This window comes from Chionomys nivalis, chromosome 14, assembly GCF_950005125.1.
Source record: "Chionomys nivalis chromosome 14, mChiNiv1.1, whole genome shotgun sequence".
Taxonomy (NCBI): Eukaryota; Metazoa; Chordata; class Mammalia; order Rodentia; family Cricetidae; genus Chionomys; species Chionomys nivalis.
In genome coordinates this window covers 22,445,089-22,464,146 of record NC_080099.1, presented here as the reverse complement: position 1 = coordinate 22,464,146, position 19,058 = coordinate 22,445,089, and the positions used below count along the sequence as shown (strand labels likewise).

General features: G+C 42.8%; 1 protein-coding gene across 4 annotated transcripts in view; it reads right to left on the bottom strand.

Moving 5' to 3' along the window:
• Positions 1-19,058, bottom strand: part of Piezo2 (piezo type mechanosensitive ion channel component 2) — a 347,577-nt gene that overhangs the window by 106,166 nt on the left and 222,353 nt on the right. For all 4 annotated transcript variants that reach the window (XM_057788597.1, XM_057788599.1, XM_057788598.1 and 1 more), the window contains exon 8: positions 1,197-1,359. In XM_057788597.1, the coding sequence (XP_057644580.1) occupies positions 1,197-1,359 (163 nt within the window). The remainder of the gene's footprint in view (positions 1-1,196; positions 1,360-19,058) is intronic.

Sequence of the window (19,058 nt, the reverse complement as noted above, 5' to 3'; positions counted from 1 at the left end):
AAATGGAACTAACAAGGATGAGACCTGCGGACCTGGTCTTAATTACTGCAGGTGGCAATTCTGCCAGGGAGAGAAGGAGGCAGGTGCCTCATCCAGTTTCATGGACACCGCTTAATTTGCACTGCAGGTACTTTGGTGGGAGCTGTATTTTGGTTTGTTTCTTTGTTTCAGTGGTTGTGTCTTGTCTACTGTTATGTCATATGGGCCCGGAAGTTAGTCCATTATACATCTAACCCTCACAATGTGTCTTCTGAAGCTGCTAACTGTAGTAGTTCTAGCGCATTCAGTGGGAGTGAGAGCAGGAAAGAGAAAAGTGAAAACTGCTCCCAGGCCCAAGGCTAGCAGCAATTCAGATGCGATTGCATTTCCGCCTGGGTTCCTCGTACATGCGCAGTGCCCCCTGGAGGTGGAAAGGAGAAAGGCGCTTTTTTCGAGCGCCAATTCCCTGCCTGCCTTAAAACAGATGTCACAGCCACCTAGGAGACAGGAAAGGACCGCGGGCGGAGAAGAAAGGGGAAACCACATATGTATTGATCTTCCTGTCCCAAGTGTCAAGTACTTGTTAATATACCTATAAGGAAAAATCTAGTGTTCCATGCTGCTTGAGAGGAAAGTCCTAATCCCCATGCCTCACAATGGAAGTCATGGGTACCAGTGAGAGTTGAACTTCTATGATGGCTTCAATCCTCAGAGGCCAGAGGTGTCAGAGAACATTGGAATACATGGTTGTATGGTCTCTAAGACTAACTTTGCTGTCAAATTTAGGCATGAATACAATCTGTACCATCCAGTAAGCGTGTGACGTCAGAACATTTATCTCTTTTACTTTGTTTCCCTCACCTGTGAGACAAGCACAATACACATGCTTTAGCTATTTAATGGGTGGAAAGAAGGACTCACAAAAGCAGGCAGCATACTGCCTCCTGGCTTAGGGAGTGTCAAATAAAAATTAATCTTTCCTTATTGTTACCAGCTGCCATTTGTAGCAACACACACACTGGTGTTTGTGACAGGGAGCTGGCATCTGTGCGGGCAGCGTTTACACTCACTCAGTACTTGCAGAATTATACCAATACGTGGAAAACACTACAGTGCTGCTGAATAGTACTGAGTAGATGCTTGGGAATGACGACCACATTTCCCAGAGATTCCAGGTACATTGCAGATAAGATTAGGAAACGTTTCCGGGTCCTTACAAGGGGCTCTTGCAGCCAGATGCGGATCAGCGTGGCCAGCGTGTAGTACATCACCAGCAGGAGGATGGGGTTGGCATGGTGATACCAGGACAGCTCTGGGTTCACTATGATCTTCCAGGTGCTGGAGCAGTCCGTTTGGATAACGGATTTGATTCCAAACAACCTGTTCAAAGACAAAGAAAGTGTGGATAGCCGCTGTCAACCATGACAGGTTTACACACTTGAGAGTAGATATAAAGTCACACAATTACATAATATATACGGAGACATCTAATATTCATGCACACTTAAAGGTTGGATAAGTAGGAGGGATACAAGAGATCCAAATAATCGTTAGCACATTTCTGGGTTGAGAAGCTAGGCTGGGAAGAAACTCAGAAATGATAAAGTGAGATCAAAGACTCCATCTTGCTGCCTCATTCTGTCTTCTTGGAGTCCTCAAGACGCCCCAGATCTCCGAAGTGGTATTTTCCTTATGACCCAAGACAATTTTATTTGTATCATAATTTGAATTTTTAATTAGCTACTTTGGTGCTAGTTAAATTTTAAGTTCTCCTGAACAGAGAATGTGTCTTGTCATCTTGTTTTCAGGACAGCTTAGTAGGACAGGTTTTACCTGCAAGCATATATAATTGAAGCCAAGTGCACCAAGGACCAGGTGATCACAGTTATGGGATGAGTGAAGACCAAAGGGTGGTAATGTTCCTGCTAATAGAGGAAGCTGGAGGGCTGGCTCAGCAGTTAAGAGCACTGGTTACTCTTCCAGAGGACCTGGGTTCAATACTTAGCATGCACATGGCTGCTCACAATCATTTGTCTGGGACCTGGTGCCCTCTTCTGCCTTCATGGGTGCTACATCCATGTGGTGCCCAAACACACATGCAGGAAAAATCACCCATACATATAAAACAAAACTTTAAAGGGGTGGAGGGAAGGAGGGAAGGAGGCGAGGAGAGAAAGAGGAAAGGAGGGAAGGGGGAAAGGAAGAAAGGGGGAAGAACGGAGGCAGAGAGGAGGGAGGGAGAAAGGAAAGAGTTTCCAGGACTGAAAGTACAATTCCCCCAGACAAGCTTCTGTTGCTTAGCACCCACCCTTGTCACACATGAGCACGTATGCAAATCTGACACCGCATTAGCCATAGAATCTCTATGTTGATTCAAAATGCAGATTGCACTAAATCCTGACACAACTTTTCGAAATTTATATTTTAGCTGCCTCTCAGTCCTATCTAAATGATGGAATTATTGAAATTCCAAATGTGTGATAACATGCTAGTGAGGTCAAATGAGCAAATTTTTCAATTTACATCAGACTTGGCACGAGTAATTTTTCAGCGCCAATATTATGGGAGCAAATATTGAACTTGGTCAGCGTTCTACAGCTCAGACCTAAAAGCCAAATATTATATAGTAGAATTTCTGTGAAGTTTATTTCTGTCAGGCTTCATTTATGGGCATTTGAGTTTTTCAAAGCTTGGTAACTAAAGACTTACTTTGAAAGGGAACTCATGGTGCTTGTTAAAATTTGGAATGGCTTATTTTTAATACTAATTTCTACTATGTAGCCTGAATGTTCCTGATTACATAATGGGAAAGTGTGCAAAATATGATTTGTTAAAAAATGTCAAAAATGTGACATATTAAGAAAGTCATTTTGGTGGGTCATTTTCTAAGGAATGATGCTAATAAATGGTTAAGTTTTTCCACGTGGATGAGCTCCAGCTCTTTCTATTGTCTGTGCTGAGTCTTTTTAAATATTTGTTTATTTTATGTGTATAAGGGTTTTGCCTGCATGGTTGTATGCATACTATATGGATGTCTGGTACCCAGAGAAGCCAAGAGAGGGCATCTGATTCCATGGGATTGAAGTTACAGACAGTTGTAGGGCATCTTATGGGAGCTGGGTATCAAAACAGAGTCCTCTGCAAGAGCAGCTAGTGCTCTTAACCAATGAGCCATCTCTCTAGCCTAATTTTTACTGTTTCTAAAAGAAATTGCTAACTTCATCCCTTCTCCTTATTTTCCTCCCCCTTCCTTCCTTTTTCAAATAGGTTTCACTATACAGCCTTGGATGACCTGGAAGTCCCTACGTAGACTAGCCTTGAAGACAGACATCCTCCTGCCTTGCTTCCCATGCGCAACACTATGCCCGGCATATATTCTTTCACTTGACTCAACCATGCTCCATGCAGGTGTAAGATCATCAAATACCACATGCGCTGTGTTTTCTCTATCAATGAAGGGCAGTAGTTAAGTTCACTGCTGAGCTTGCCTTTCAAAGAAAGCAAAAAGGAAATCCAACCCTCTTCAGTTTCACACTTGCAAACTGAATTAGCACTTCCTATAATAAATTTCTTTTATTATAGAGATCTTTTTTTTAAGCTCAGTAAAAAGTCTTTATTGTAATTAGGCTTGAAATAAAAATATACTGCATCCAGTATTGAAAGGTCAGATTGGATTGCATCAATACATACTAATTAAGAGAAAATAAAACACATAAGAAGTTGCTGAATACATTTATATGTACAATTAATACATGTCAATCAAAGGCAAAATAAATTGTATAAAAATCCAAAGAGGATGAAGTGTTATACTCCATTTAGAACCCTAAAACCTCCTGTAAATGCTTTCGTAGCCCTAGATGACAATGCGGACTTCTGTATAGAGTGCATGCAATGAAAAGCTCATCAGATAAGCTGAATAACTTGGGGCTAATCTGAGCAGTTTTCACCTCCAACTGGAAAAAGCCTCATCATCTTTAGCGTAGACCTAGTTAGGCTTTATCAGAAATTCAATAGTAATTTCCCACAGGTGCTCACAAACAAGACAATTATTTCACTTCACAACCAGCTTCTCATCCCTTGCAAACAACACATGCCTTACTCCAGACTGAATTTGCACATCTCTACATCAATACTGAAGAATCAGACTCGCTGTTTTGATCTGTAGCACATTGGCCTCAACAAACGGGCAAAACTACAGAATAGCTTCTCTAACTGTTCTCATCACTATAAACAAAACCTGACAGAAGCAACGTCGGTGGGTGGGTGGGGTTATTGTGGGTTATGCCTCAGACTATGTAGTCTTCACTGTAGGAAGGTCTGGCAAGGACACGGGTGGCCACATCGTAGAGGATCAGGAAACGGCAAGCTCTAGCCAGAGTGGACCTCAGCTAGAGCCTTCATCTCCAGTGGTCTAAACTCACTACACGGGTCACATGACCCAAAGATTCTCTAACTTCTTAAGTACTGCCACCAGTTGGAAACCACATATTTAAACCTATGAGTATGTTACGGTCGCATCAAACTCAAACTACAAAATATGGCTACAGGCTATCCATGAATTATCCATTGTTAGAATTTTGTTTTTTTTAACAGGGTAGATAGTATAAGACCTATTCTCTCTCTCTCTCTCTCTCTCTCTCTCTCTCTCTCTCTCTCTCTCGCTCGCTCTCTCGCTCTCTCACTCTCTCTCTCTTTCTCTCACACACACACACACACAACACACACGGACTATGTACTGTAGCAAACATTTGCATGTCAAATGAGACATTTGTAGTGGAAATTTCACATCCTTTCTAGTGTCAGAATTCCGGAAGTCTATGTAGAATCTCGTCATCAGATCATCTGATTAGTCTTTCCTTTTCCAGAATTTCTTCTAGACACTGACAACCAAAAGAAAAGTGATTGCATGAAAGCTGCATGCAGAGACTCATTGAGGCACTCCAGTGGAAGGTGGTGTGAGGTCCTTTCTGTGTCTGATGTCAAGAACTGTCAAGAGTAGGCAGTGGGAAGAACGCATGATGTTGGGTCAGTTAGTCCATAAGAGGGGAGACGGGTAGGTTAGAGAAGAGAGATCCTAGGGATCTGGTGCAATTGGAAAGGTTTTGATGTGGGGATGGGAAGACAGAGGTCGCAGCATGTGACCAAAGACTCCATCTTACTACTGATGTGTCACTGGGTGCTGCCGAGCCTGACTCTACATTCACAGTCTTCTCAGAACTGCCAGTGTCTCCGTAGCAGAGTGCCACCACACCCCAGAAAACTTTCATTTCTAGTCATAATCTTCTATTTTTAGTTTCTGGACTCTGTTTTGCTACTCGGTCAAATTCTAATTTCTTGTCATCTTGTCTTCAGGACACACCACGTGTAAAGGATTTGTGTGCAAACATATTTAACTGAATTAAGACACTAAGAATGACTTGTAACATGGAAGTGGTCATGGTTGTGGGAGGAGTAGGGACTAAGGGTGGTAACGTTTCTCCTTTTGAAACAGGAAGCAAAGAAGGAAGGGTGTTCAGGATTCCCACAGCAGTATGCAGAGAAATGTCACTGCGACATCCATGACTTTCACCATCTTGGTTTGGATAATAAAAACATGCAGAATAAACATATAACACAACGATCAAGAAACCCACTGCCATTTATCTAACATGCATCGTGGGTCACATAGAGTAGATATTTACCGATCTTCGGGCTGAGAACAAGAATCCTGCACTTCGGCATCTGAGTGATTCAATAAGTAAATGTATGTGGGTCAGCGCTGCTTAGGAATATCTGAAAGCCTGGATGCTGCGGGCTGGAGGTGGCTTGTTCTCGAAGTTTCGTGCTCTGGGGTAGTGATTCTAATAGTGTGATTATGTTCAGAGGATCTCCTTCAGATGGGACTAATAGACCCTCCCCATCTCCCACTGCCTTCTCATTTGTTGATGCGATCTCTCCCACATAGGCTCCTGAATTCTGACATGAGGTCTTCTAAGGCCCAACCATTGCTTGACACCACATCCTCCAATCTCTAGAACTGTGACCAACACATCCTCCCTTTTCTTCATAAAATTAGCATGCTTTGGGTCATGGAAAGCTGCTAATTCACCTAGTTTAAGACACAGAAACAGGCACAGAACCAAATGAGCCAAAGAAGCGAAGTATGAGGCCACCTACATACACTCTATGCAAAGCTTATTCCCTCGTTGTAATATAGAAGATAGCAGAGGAGCAAGCGGGCTCTCTGGTCACCTTCTTTGAATCTGCCTTCCCTGTAGGCCCCACATCCCTGCAGCTGGTCCTCATGCTCTACAGTCCTCGTTCTAGATGTCTCCTCATCCCCAGGGCAGTTATGCTGCTCTCTCTCGCTCCAGAGCTCTGTAGCATCTGATAGCACGGAGATGGCGACCTGACAGGATGTTTGTCTCCACTTGCCATCGTTGGCAGATTTATGTGGAAGCCACCACCTGTTCTCAGGTTCACTCAGACATCTGCTTAATCTCCACTGCAGTCCGGTCATGTGAAAGAGACGCTAGTGTTGTGCCCACCCCCACATCTCGAAAGTAACTGTAACCGTGAAAAATGCTAACATACACTCTCGTGTTAAGTGTGTTTACAGACACTGTCCAGAAGTACACATTTATTAATAACCTTGGGCAATTAATACTCAGGATGTTTTTATCCTGCAAATCTGGAACTCTAGCCAATCAGCAATCTCCCTTTGTCTCTTTCCCAGTTCTCGGAAGCCACCCTTCTACTTTTTGGACTATGTAACCAGATTTGGTCAAGATGGAGCTAATTTGCTTTTGATATTGTTAAGTTTCAAACTTGAAGGTGATTCTGTGTGTACCCTTTTGAGGACCCATAGTACAGTCTTCCAAAGTAGCTGTACCCTTTTAATTCCCATCAGCAGTACAAATGGTTCCAAAGTCTGCATACCTGAGTGTGAGTGTGTGTGTCTGTGTGTGTGTATGCAGAGCAACCATGCTGATAGGTGTGAAGGTAAGACACTATACTTTTAATTTACCTTTTTTTTTCTTCTCAAAAATCCAGAGCTCTCTATTGACCTAGTCAGTCTCTCATGGGAAACCACATTCTTTAATTAAGTGAGCATTTGTTCACTAGAATGAGCACGTGTGTAATGGGTTGATAAAAACCTAAGGCAAGTGTTAAATCCTCTAATGTTGCCAGAGAGAACACTCTTTCCAACCAGCATAAAATGATTATTTTGGGACAAAAAACCCTCACACGTCTTAATCTCATGTCAACCTCCCATCTTTTGAAATCAACAGGAAACTGGATGGAGGAAGAGAATGAGAGAAGCAATGAAGGAGAGACGGGAGCATCACATCTAGGCTGCAGGACAGAGAACAAGCTTGGAGGGGAGGGTGCTCCTTCTAGCTGGTCATGGGAAGAGGGCGCCACCTCTCGCTCGCATTGCGTGACATCTACTGTTCTAGGTCATTGCTATTTTCATCCTAACATGTTTTTTCGGGGGAGCTAAGATAAGTTTGCTCATTCAAATACCAAATTTTCTGCCCACAGACATTCTTGTTTACCAGTTTTTGAACTTGTAAAATATGAGGCATGACCTGAACTGAGCATACTCAGACACAGGTCTCCAGTTGAGCATGCTTTCCACACGGAGACCACACACTAGGTGGGAGTTCACTTTGCCTTCTCTGCATCGGAGACACAGCCATGGGATTGTCTCCAGCCTTTTCCTTGTTGCTCTAAAACTATAAACCTTTCTTCAGTCCTCTAAGTGCTATGCAGCTGGCTTTGCCCTCACCCATTGCATCCATGCTCAAAAGGTAAACAGCCTTTGCATAACCGCCTCTGTGTAATAGTCTAGCACTGTAAAGCTAGTGCGTATAACAGCAGCCACTGGTCACCTTGTGGATCTAAGCATTCATACACAGGGAAGAAGAAAGTTGTAGAACAAAGAGCTACTGCCCACTTAAAATGAACCAAATGTTCATTTTCTTCCATTACCCTACCACCTTTTCCTCACTACCAAGTCCAACAGCAACCACAGGTGGGTTTTATTTTTAAATGATATGAAGACCCAGGTGGTACACAGATACTTGATAATTTGATTTTAAAGCGTACCTCTTGTATCCAATTGCTTTAACATGAACTCATAATAAACTTGAAACAAAGAAGGAAGCTACAATGTAAAGTGGAGAGAATAGAAATTCAGATATAGATTAAAATCAAATCCTACCTGTGTTCTCAACTGTGTAATCTGGAATATGGCCTTTTGTCATATGCAGCCTCAACTTTCTCATCCAGCAAATGAGACTAGCAACTAATACTGAAGCTACTGTGGGAATTGACATGGTCACAATATGCTTCTGAAAGTCTCCGGTAGAACTCTTTTATTATTTATTATCTTTATTCATCTATTTATTTTATATCCTAGCCTCAGCACCCCCCATCCTCCCCGCTCCCAAGTCCCTCTCCTCCAATCCTCCTTCCCAGCCCCTAATCCCTTCCTCTGCCATCTCCATCCAGGAAAGAACAGGGCTCCTATGACCATCAATAAAACAAACAATGTGATATCAATTTGATAAGAATGAGTATCAATAAAACATATCAAGTTGCAAGAGACTAAGCGCCTCCCCATGTGTTAAGGCTGGGGAAGGCGACCCAGCATGAGGAGTAGAGGAGGAGTCGGGTACCAAAAGTCAGTATAAGAGTCAGAGATAGCCCTGCTCCCATTGTTAGAAGTCCCACAAGAGGATGAAGATACACAACTGTCACATATGTGCAGAGGGCCTAGGTCAGTCTCGTTCAGGCTCCCTGGTTGGCAGTTCAGTTCCTGTGAGCCCCCAAGAGCCCAAGTTAGTTGGTTGTGTGAGCCTTCCCATGGTGGCCTTGACCTCTCTGGCTCCTACACTCCTTTCTCCTCCTCCTCCTCCACAGGATTCCTGAATCTGCCTAATGCTTGCCTGTGGGTCTCTGCAACAGCCTCCATCCGGTGCTGGATGCCACCTTAACAAGGGTCTTGGGGGTTGTATCATGGAAAAGGCAAGGACCATATATGCAAGAGTGATAGTGTGAGCTTGTGTCTGGGAAAGTAGAAGCACCACAGTTGTCTAGTTAGGGTTACTCTGCTGGGATGAAACACCGTGACCACAAGCAAGTTAGAGAGGAAAGGGTTTCTTCGGTGTTCACTTCAGCATGACAGTTCATCATAAAGGTAGTCAAGACAGGAACTCAAACAGGGCAGGAACCTGGAGGCAGGAGCTGATGCAGAGGCCATGAAGGGGTGCTGCTTACTGGATTGCTCCCCATGGCTTGCCCAGCCTACTTTCTTATAGAACCAACCCAGGGATGGCACCACTTACAATGAATGGGCTGGGGCCTCCCCCTTTAATCGGTAATTAAGAAAAGGCTTTGCAGGTTTGTCTACAGACAGAGCATAGAGTGGCGTTTTTTTAACTGACATGTTCTCCTGTCAAATGGCTTTAGTTTGTGCCAACAGTTCATACTGAGAAGAGATTAACAACAAGCTTTAGAGTTTGTTTCCAGAGCTTTTCCCAGAGGTTTGTTTTTTCGAATCAAGCTTGTCATTTTGTACTGATATTATTTGTAAAATAAAACTAAATAGTTCGTAGAGAAACCACTGCATATTAGGACATTACACTGATACCGTAGATCCCACACTGTCATGTAATCTTTAAATAGTTCCCCTACTTCCATGCTTAACTTGTTGAAAAACTGTTTTGAGCACATGGGTCAGTGTTCTTCCTAAAGCAGCAGTGACATAGAGGATCCACAAGTCCCAGTCAGGTGGGTTTGGAAGTCTCTTGTTAACGCCTTATTCTCCATCCTTCACCTGCCGCTGCATCATTCCAAGTGATCAGCTAAGATTCCCGATACAGTCAAGGCTTTAAAAATGGCCGTGACCAGAATAAGTAATGATGGCCATTAAGGTTCATTTTTCAGTGAAGATGTTTACAATTAATTTTGAGAAACACTAAATCCACTTCCCTTTTGTGTATCGTCTAAGAGCGTGGTCACAAAGCTAGTTCTAGATGCTCTCGTTTGGAAACTCTGGTCCACCGAGGCACTCACTGCTTTTTTCTACTTGTGGTTTGAGTGAGGATGCCTCATAGGCTCATATGTTTGAATACTTGATGCCTCGGTGGGTGGAACTGTTTGGGAAGAATTAGGAGGCATCATGGGAGAAGGCGTGTCACTGAGGGCAGGCTTGAGGTTTCAAAGTCCAAACTATTCCCAATGTAGTCTCTGCAAGCTATTCTCTTCCGGTGGTTGTGTGAGCTCTTAGTTACTGTCCAGGGCCATGCCTGCTGTCCTGCTGCCACACTCCCCATCATGATGGTCATGGACTCCCTCTCTGACATTGTAAGCTGCAAATAAACTATTTCTTCTATCACTTGCTTTAGTGTTTCATAGCCATAGAAAAGCAACTAAGATACTCCTTATCCTGCATCCCTGAGAAGCGTGGGAAAACCAGAGGCTGCTGGTCTAACAAAAATCAGATCTCGTGAAAAAGATGGAGAGACTCTGAAAGCAATTTCTGGCTCTCTTCCTGCTTCCTGTAGGTGTATTGGGCATCATAAGCTAGGTTAGCTAAGCTGTCCTTGCTTGTCTACCTTCTGGTTTCTAGAAGGAGCTATTATATACGCCAAGAGACAGCCAGCAACTGTAAGCCTGATAAGTTTGTATTAAATTCATATTCACAAATTGAACTTGGGAAAAAATATAGACATCTAAGTCCAGGTAAATTAGTAGTCTGAAAGTCTTTTGAAATTTAGCTATCTTAAAAATCTGGGAGAGTTTTTAGATGTGAAAAAGACATTTCTAAAAATATAGAGTTTATACCTTAATATCAGAATAATTTAAAAATGTCATAACTTTTTAGGATCCCCAAAATAGGGTATTTTATGAGCTCACAGTCATTATCAGAAACATTCATTCAATGAGAAAATTCCACACAGAAATGGGTTTTAATAAGAATTCATACCACTGCACTGAAACTTTGATTTCTTTTTAAAAAAAGACTCATTATTTTATTTTTTTAATTATGTGTGTGTGTTTCTATTTAAGTATGTGCATTACAATGTCCCCTGAGCCCTGAGGCAAGAAGAGACTATTGGTTCCCCTGCATCTGGAGTTATAGGTGGCTGTGAGCCTCCAGACATAGATGCTGTGAATTAAACTCCGTAAGAGCAATACATGCTCTTAGTCACAGAACCATCTGCAGACCCTGAAACTTTGCTTTCAATACAAATGGTCCTGATAATTTATATCTTAGCATCTCTCTGTCTCTTTCTCTGTCTCTCTGTGTATACATGTGTGTGTGTGTGTGTGTGTGAGAGAGAGAGAGAGAGAGAAAGAGAGAGAGAGAGAGGCAGAGAGAGAGAGGCAGAGAGAGAGACAGAGAGAGACAGAGAGAGACAGAGAGACAGAGAGACAGAAAGAGATAACTTCTTAATTGTTTTGAACTTTCAGATTACCTGGCTTTGAAAAGCCATACAAATGCACTTGAATCATTTCACATTTGGAGATTTCTAACAAAACTACTGCAGTAAAGCGTTTTATTCCCTTCATAACTACTGTGACTCCCTCAACTGTCCACTCAAAAATGAGAGATTTGAATTCTCACACACTGTTATTGGTGTGGAAACGCCATCTGCTACCTAGTAACGTGGAACACAGACGGTACAGAATGGCGTATTATTCTGGAGAAACTCGAGAAGGTCATCTTTTCCCTTTGAGCCAGGTTCAGTCGTTTTATACGCATCACTGAAGCTGTAGTAACCCAATATTTAAAGCAGGCTGTGGGGAGAGACAGAAAAAAGGGAGAAGCATTTAAGGGCAAACAACGCTAATTGGCTAATTGTGTGGATGGACAAGAATCTGCCTAAGAAGGCCCCAAAGAGACTTGCAGACTATATCAGTGACTGAACAGAAAAGACAAGTAGAAGGATTCAAAATTTGACATTGATGTGACAATAGGTACACTGTGTGTCAGCAGATGCACGCATAGTTGCACACGGCCAGACCAGAATGATACTAGCTCTTGTCACATTGATTCTGCTGGCAGCATTAAGAGAAAGAAAGAAACTCAGGGACACAGCTACCTCTTTCCAGTACTCCCTCCCTCTCTTCCTTCTTCCTGGACATCTCCCCGAGTTTGCTCATTGACATTTATTTTACTTTTGTTTTGTGCTTATTTTAAGTAATGGTTACATATGCAGTTATTGTGCATTCATAGGTAATGCATATGAATTCTGCATGTATTTAACCATATATCTATATATCTATATATAAGATTGCATTTGAATGTACTTTTTGCCACTAATATGCATACAAAGTGTCTTGACGTTAGGTTTTTGTTGCTAGGATAAATACCATGACCAAAGGAAACTTGGGGAGGAAAGGGATTATTATTTTTATAGTTCCAGGTAACAGTCCCTCACTGAGGAAAGTCAGGGCAGGCACCAAAGGAACCGGAGTCAGGAGCTGAAGTAGAGGCCATTAGGAGTGCTGCTTGCTCAGTCCAGTTTCACATAGCATCCAGGACCATCTTCCCAGGGTGAACATCCTCTATCAATTAGAAACCAGGAAATGCCCCAAGGCTTGCCTACAATCTGATGAAGACATTTGTTTGTTTTGTTTTGTTTTTCTTTTTGTTTTTGTTTTGTAGTTGAATTTCCTCTTTCCTTTTGATTTTAGCTTGTGAAAAAACATCAAAGGATATCCAACATCTTCTTAGAGAAAGACAGGTTAAAACCATAAGACAGCACTATACATAGCAGAGTGGCTAGCAGGGAAGAGGGTAAGGACAAATTCTAGAGGGCTTAGAGGAGCTACGTTACTCCTGTGCTGATGACAATGCGATACATATGGTGTCCCTTGTAGTCCATTTCTACTGCTCTAACAACAACAACTACAAAACCTTGACTGGTTGACTGGAGAGTTCATAAATGGTAGGGTGCAGTCTCATTGCCCACAATCCCATGCACACTGATTCTGCCTTTGCTAAGAGTCTGGTCTTTGCTCTCAAGCCAGCAAAATTTTGTTGTGCCCTCTCATGGCAAGTGAGAAGAAAAGATTTTTAATATCTCTTTTATAAAATCATCAATCCCATCACGGAGACTGTAATCTCAACTTAATCATATCCACAGGCTGCACATATTAACGCTGTCCCATTGATTTATACCCACCTTTTCTTTTGAGACAGGAACTGGCTTCAAACTCACCAAGCAAGCTAGGCTGGCCGGCCAGTGAGTGACAGGAAGCCCCCAGTTTCCATTTCTTCAGTGTGGGATAGGAAGGATGTGTCACCAGGTTTGGCTTTTCTTTGTTCAATGTGGGTTCTTGGAATTAAATTCAGGTCCTTGTAGTTACAAGGCAAGAACTTTATTGACTTTACTGATTTATCTCCCTATACCCTTAATATAACACTTTTAGCTAAGAGCAAACTGTATTCAGACTTATTTAGTGTTTACTTAATGCTCTTTATTCAGACCAGATCCATATGCCAAGACATATGGATCATGCATTACTGAATCACCATGCAGAACATTTACTTACATCACTATGCAAGGATAGGTATTGTACAGCTCGGTCATATGGGGCTATGCACGTGTGCACGTGTGTGGGTGTGCACATGTTGTATATACAGGTGTCTGTGGATATATCCATATGTATGTATAGGTACAAGTGTCCACATGAATGTGGAGACCAGAGGTCTACACTGAATGTCTTTCCGATCACTCTCTACATTATTATTATTGTTGTTGTTGTTATTATTATTATTGAGACAAGTTTCTCACTGGAAACAGGCTCATAAATTCAGTGGTCAAGAACTTAAGGAATGTGCTTGTCCTTGTCCCTCCCTGCCCCCAGTGTTGGGGCTATAGACATGTGCCACCACACATGGCCTTTAAGTGGGTGCTGGAAATATGAACTCAGGTTTCCATGTTGGTGCAGGAGGCACCTTACTGACTGAGAAATCTCCCTGGTCTCTATAGTTTGGGTTTTAATTCAATACTACATTTTGGGTTTTACTTTGTTACTCAAAGTTTTCCAGAGACCATTATTAGGATCCATTTCCATTTGTTAGTTTATTCCTTTTCTAAATGCCCCTATTTTCTACTTCCTAATGAAGGGGGAGTTACCTTCTAGACAGTAAAAAAATGGTGAAAAATGTAAGTTACACCTTGCAGCAACAGTAGGTTAGAAGAAAGATTAAGGATTAATACAGCATGACAATGTCCGCAGCACTGAGAAGAACAAACGAGGGCTTGTAGCTAACATGAGATAACCCAGCTAAAGAGAGAAGAGAGACAAGGCTCTGATCCTGCCACCCCTACAAAGCCCTCTGGAAATCCAAAACAAGACACTAATGGCCTCCCATATATTTTACTTACATATATTTTACTTCTACTGCAGCTAATTATGACTGTCTAAATTTCAAGAGAAATTGGCTTCTAAGAAAGCCTCCGCCCATCTTAAGGAAGACACTTCAGACCATCCTGTAATAATACCTTGGAATGCTTCTTGGTCGTCAGGAGAAACAAAGAGCGTAGGGTAATTAACTGTACCTGAGACACTTCGGGGTCAGCAGCAGCAACACTAGGGGCTGACTAGAGGCTAGCAGACATTTAAGGCCAACAAGTTAACAAGTCCAGAGTCAGGTATGGATAAGGGGAACTTCAACCATGCCTGAATGGGTGGACATGAGAAACCAACAGGAGCTTCTTTCTGGTTGAACCTGGAGATCATGTATTAAGTGGGGTGGGGTGGGGGTTCTAATTGGCTAGCTAATGACATTATTATAGACTTTGACCATAGACTAATAAAATGTCCCTGGATAAGCAAGCCTTGGCAACCCACTCAAGCCCCATCTCATTCAGGCTGAGAGCCTTATTTTCCTATTTATTAAATCTCAATGTCCTGGTCTATCTTCTCTTGACCCATTCTTTCCCTTTTCTGTAATGTTCTCAGTAAGTTTTGCTTTCTGCTCACATATTCTTACTAGTGTCCTTGGCGGCCTTATAAAAGAGGTCCTTGAGGCCCTCTTAGCCCCTCTGCCATGGGACTACACTGCAAGAAGCCAACTGCCTGTGACCTCAGATGCTTCACCTGACCTTATTCCAAGCCTACAGTCCCTTCAACCTTGACTTCTCAGTCTCGGGTCCTGAGATGAGCTTGTGAAGAAGCCATGTAGTCTTGTATCCACGTTACAGGACATCTCAGATGGACTAAAGAGCTTTCCTTGCTCCTAGGCTACACAAATGAGTCCTGTGTGTTGGCAAGGAGGTAGAAAAGAGAATGAGAAACAGACATTCCAGATTTAGAATATTGAGCAAGAAGCCACTAAGGTGTTTGTCATCAAATACAAAATAGATGTAGCTACAGAGCCAGAGAAACCTTCCAGATAGCTGTTCTCCATGTTTCTAGCAGTCTTTATGTCTTTGTTTCATTAAAATATGAACATAATGTAATGCTGGCAATATGCCTGGGGCTAAACTTAGCTACACAGTGAAACTCCTAACCCAGTTGTTCCAGGGATCATTTACATTATAGCAATTTTCACTGAAGCTCAACTCTGATCAGCCAGCTCCACTTCAGAGAGCCAACAGGAGCCTTTATGTTGTTTCCACTGTAAAAATCATTTGTGTACTCTGGCAGTGCAGTATTAGAAGCTCACACAAATGGACCCCATCTGTCAGGGTCATTTCCATTTCTCCCAGTTAGAATCCAAAAGTGAATTTCTGCTTTAATGCACGGTCTGTGATGGTTTTCCCACTGAGGTACTGCGTCCAGCAATCCCCACAGTGCAGAGGAGTCCCTCTCAGCTGGTTCACCGTCTCTGGGCTCACTCCCCTCAGCATCCTGGCTCTGCTCCCTTCCTTCTGGTTATTGCTGGGATGCATAATGCTGAGTCTCAACAGCGGATGGTAAAGCCATTCCCCAGCAGGCAAACAATACCTTGCCGCGCTGACTGGATGACCGACTTTAAAGCTTATGGATCTACTTCAAATTGTGTATATGAGTTGAGAAGAACACAAGCGGTCACTTATCCCTACCTTGCCTTTCCAACGTCTACCCGACACCCCTCCCTACTTCTCATGCCAAGACACAATTTACTGAAGATCAGAAAACATTGGGAACTAGAAAGCAGTTCATTTAAAAACATGGTTTATCTGTTTTTAATCTCCATACTTCGTTGGTAATTTCTAGGTTATATGATGTCATGTATAGAGATGTAATACCACAGGACCTGACATAGAATATGTGCTCCCAATATTCTGGCTGCTGCCGGCCTAAGTATTATTGCTGTGAAGAATGACATAAGCTTTGTTTATGCTGGGTCTAGTAAACAAGAGCCTATATGGGTCCTGTTTAAGATGATTTTGAACTATGCACCCCTACAGAGGGATTATATATCTCTTCATATATATGTTTTCATATGTCTCCTCATAATGTCCATACAGAGGTGCTGAGATGTGGCACCCAGGGCGAAGTTTGGGATAGTGTGTAGAATTACGAGCACTGTAACTATGCCTTACTGTTAACATCAGGGTGTTCGCCAAGTATATTTCTTTCATCTGCAATCAAAGAAAGGACAAAGAACCACTGGGAGCGCTCACAGCTGTGGACGGATTTCAGCCAAGCCTATGGTCTTCTGCTCTTGTTTAAGAGTACTGTCCAATGAGGACTGCTGAGAAGTCAAGAACAATGGCACCTCTGCACTGGGTTTTGATCCTACTGCACGTACTGGCGTTGTGGGAGCCTACGCAGTTTGGATGCTCACCTTACTAGACCTGGAAGGAGGTGGGAGGTCCTTGGACTTCCCAAAGGGCAGGGAACCCTGACTGCTCTTTGGGCTGATGAGGGAGGGGGACTTGATTGGGGAAGGGGGAGGGAATGGGAGGCGGTGGCGGGGAGGAGGCAGAAATCTTTAATAACTAAATTTAAAAAATTTAAAAAAAGAAAAAAAAGAGTACTGTCCATCCTTTATAATATCCATGTCCACTTCTTACATTAGACCCAGCAATACCACTCTTGGGCATATACCTAAAGGATGCTCAATCATACTACAAGGATACTTGCTCAGCTATGTTCATAGCAGCATTATTCATAATAGCCAGAACCTGGAAACAACCTAGATGCCCCTCAACTGAAGAATGGAAAAAGAAAGTGTCTTTATTTACACAATGGAGTACTACTGAGTGGTTAAAAAAAAATGACATCTTGAAATTTGCATGCAAATGGATGGAACTAGAGAAAACCATTCAGAGTGAGTAACCCAGACCCAGAAAAACAAACACAGTATGTACTCATTTGTAGGTGGATATTAGACATAAAGCATAGGATAACCAGCGTATAGTTAGTGACCCCAAGGAAGCTAGGTAACATGGAGAACCCTAAGAGTAAACATACATGGATCCCTCTTGAAAGGAGATATAGACATGATCTCCTGAGAAAATTGGGAGTGTGGGGGTGGCAGGAGAAGGGAGGGTGGAAGGAGAGGAGGAGGGGAGAAAAGGAGAAGGGAGGAGAACTTGAAGGAAAGGGATAGTCGAGATGGGGAAAGGACAGAGAGGGAGAGCAAGGAAAGAGATATCTTGATTGAGGAAGCCATTATGGGGCTAGCAAGAAACCTGGCACTAGGGGAATTCCCAGGAATCCACAAGGATGACCCCAGCTGAGACCATAAGCAATAGTGGAGAGGGTAACTGAACTGACAGACAGGGAACCTGAGACCTGGTACCATAGCAAGGTCTGACCTCCATGACAGTTATCCAAGTCTAGAGCAGGAATGAGCTTGGGATTCAGGAACATCCCAGTGCAAAGCAAGAGCCCCTAAGACTCCTCTCAGCTACACCCACCTCTGAACTAGTTTGCAGAGATCTCCATCGCCTTTGAAATGCCAGGATGAATGGCAAGGGAGTAAGTGGCAAACACTACCAGCTGTCACCATTAGCCACAAGGCCTTCCTTTCAGAATCTTTCAGAACCAGTGGTGGGGCTGTCAAAGCCTCCTTGGTCCAAAATTCTGGGGCACAAACAAAAGGCCAAAATCGAATTTCTGGGGAGTGCCAAAGAATGACATTGTAATTATGACTGAGATCAAGGATCCCCTTTCAGAAAAACAGGAGCTAGTCAGACGTTCACAGAAAGCAATGTTTCGGCTTTGAACCATCTTACGACATTTCCTCCACGTTAGGCAAATGGCTCAGTTAGAAGCAGACTGAAAACACTTTTAAGGAATCTTACTTTTAAAAATATCTCTCAAGTTCCATGGCATTCCATTGATCTGAGTATAATTCTGCCTTTCCCATTTGAGCTTTTGGTACTTTGGCCTCCAAGTCCTCCCCTGAATTGCATCATACAGAAAGCACAGCCAAGACCGAACCTTCCTTTTTCATTAGTTTCTTACTTAGACTTTAAACATGTTTCCATGTGTGTGAGAAAATGTTAATCTGACAGATTTCACACTGCACTGTTTTTGCAAGCTTGGAAAAACTTTACCCTGAGTCCCCTGGGATCTGCATCATTCCTTTGAAGTGTTTAAAGGCACAGGCACGTCTTCACTGTGCTCCAATTTGCTGCAATTGAGTGTTAAGCTACATTTGTGGAATACTGCTTTGCTTTAGAATAGCATTCTGTCCCAGGGCCAACTTTGTACCAGCAGAAATGCTCTATACTTAGGGCTGTGATTACTGTGAACACACTAAGGCCATTTGGAAATGTTTTCTGTGCAGTGCAGCTATTACAGGCATTACTTCTCTGATGTCACACCTAGGACTCACAAGAGTGTTTACACTTGCTGAGCGGATTTTAAATCTAGGGCTTCTTCCCCTCGCCTGGATGCATCTCACCATGGGGAATATGTGAGAAGTGAGTGAGAAGCAGGATGTTATGGACCCTGTGATCTTCCATGCCCTGTGCTATTTCTTGAGATAGGAAGTCTTGCGTCTTCTAGGGGGATACCAGACCAGAGGCGGGATGTGTAGGCATTTCTGTTACAGATAAAATTTCTCTTAAGTGGTTGCAGTGTCAATATGAGCTTAAGTAACTCATTTTCGAGTTCTTGAGTGTTCATAATCA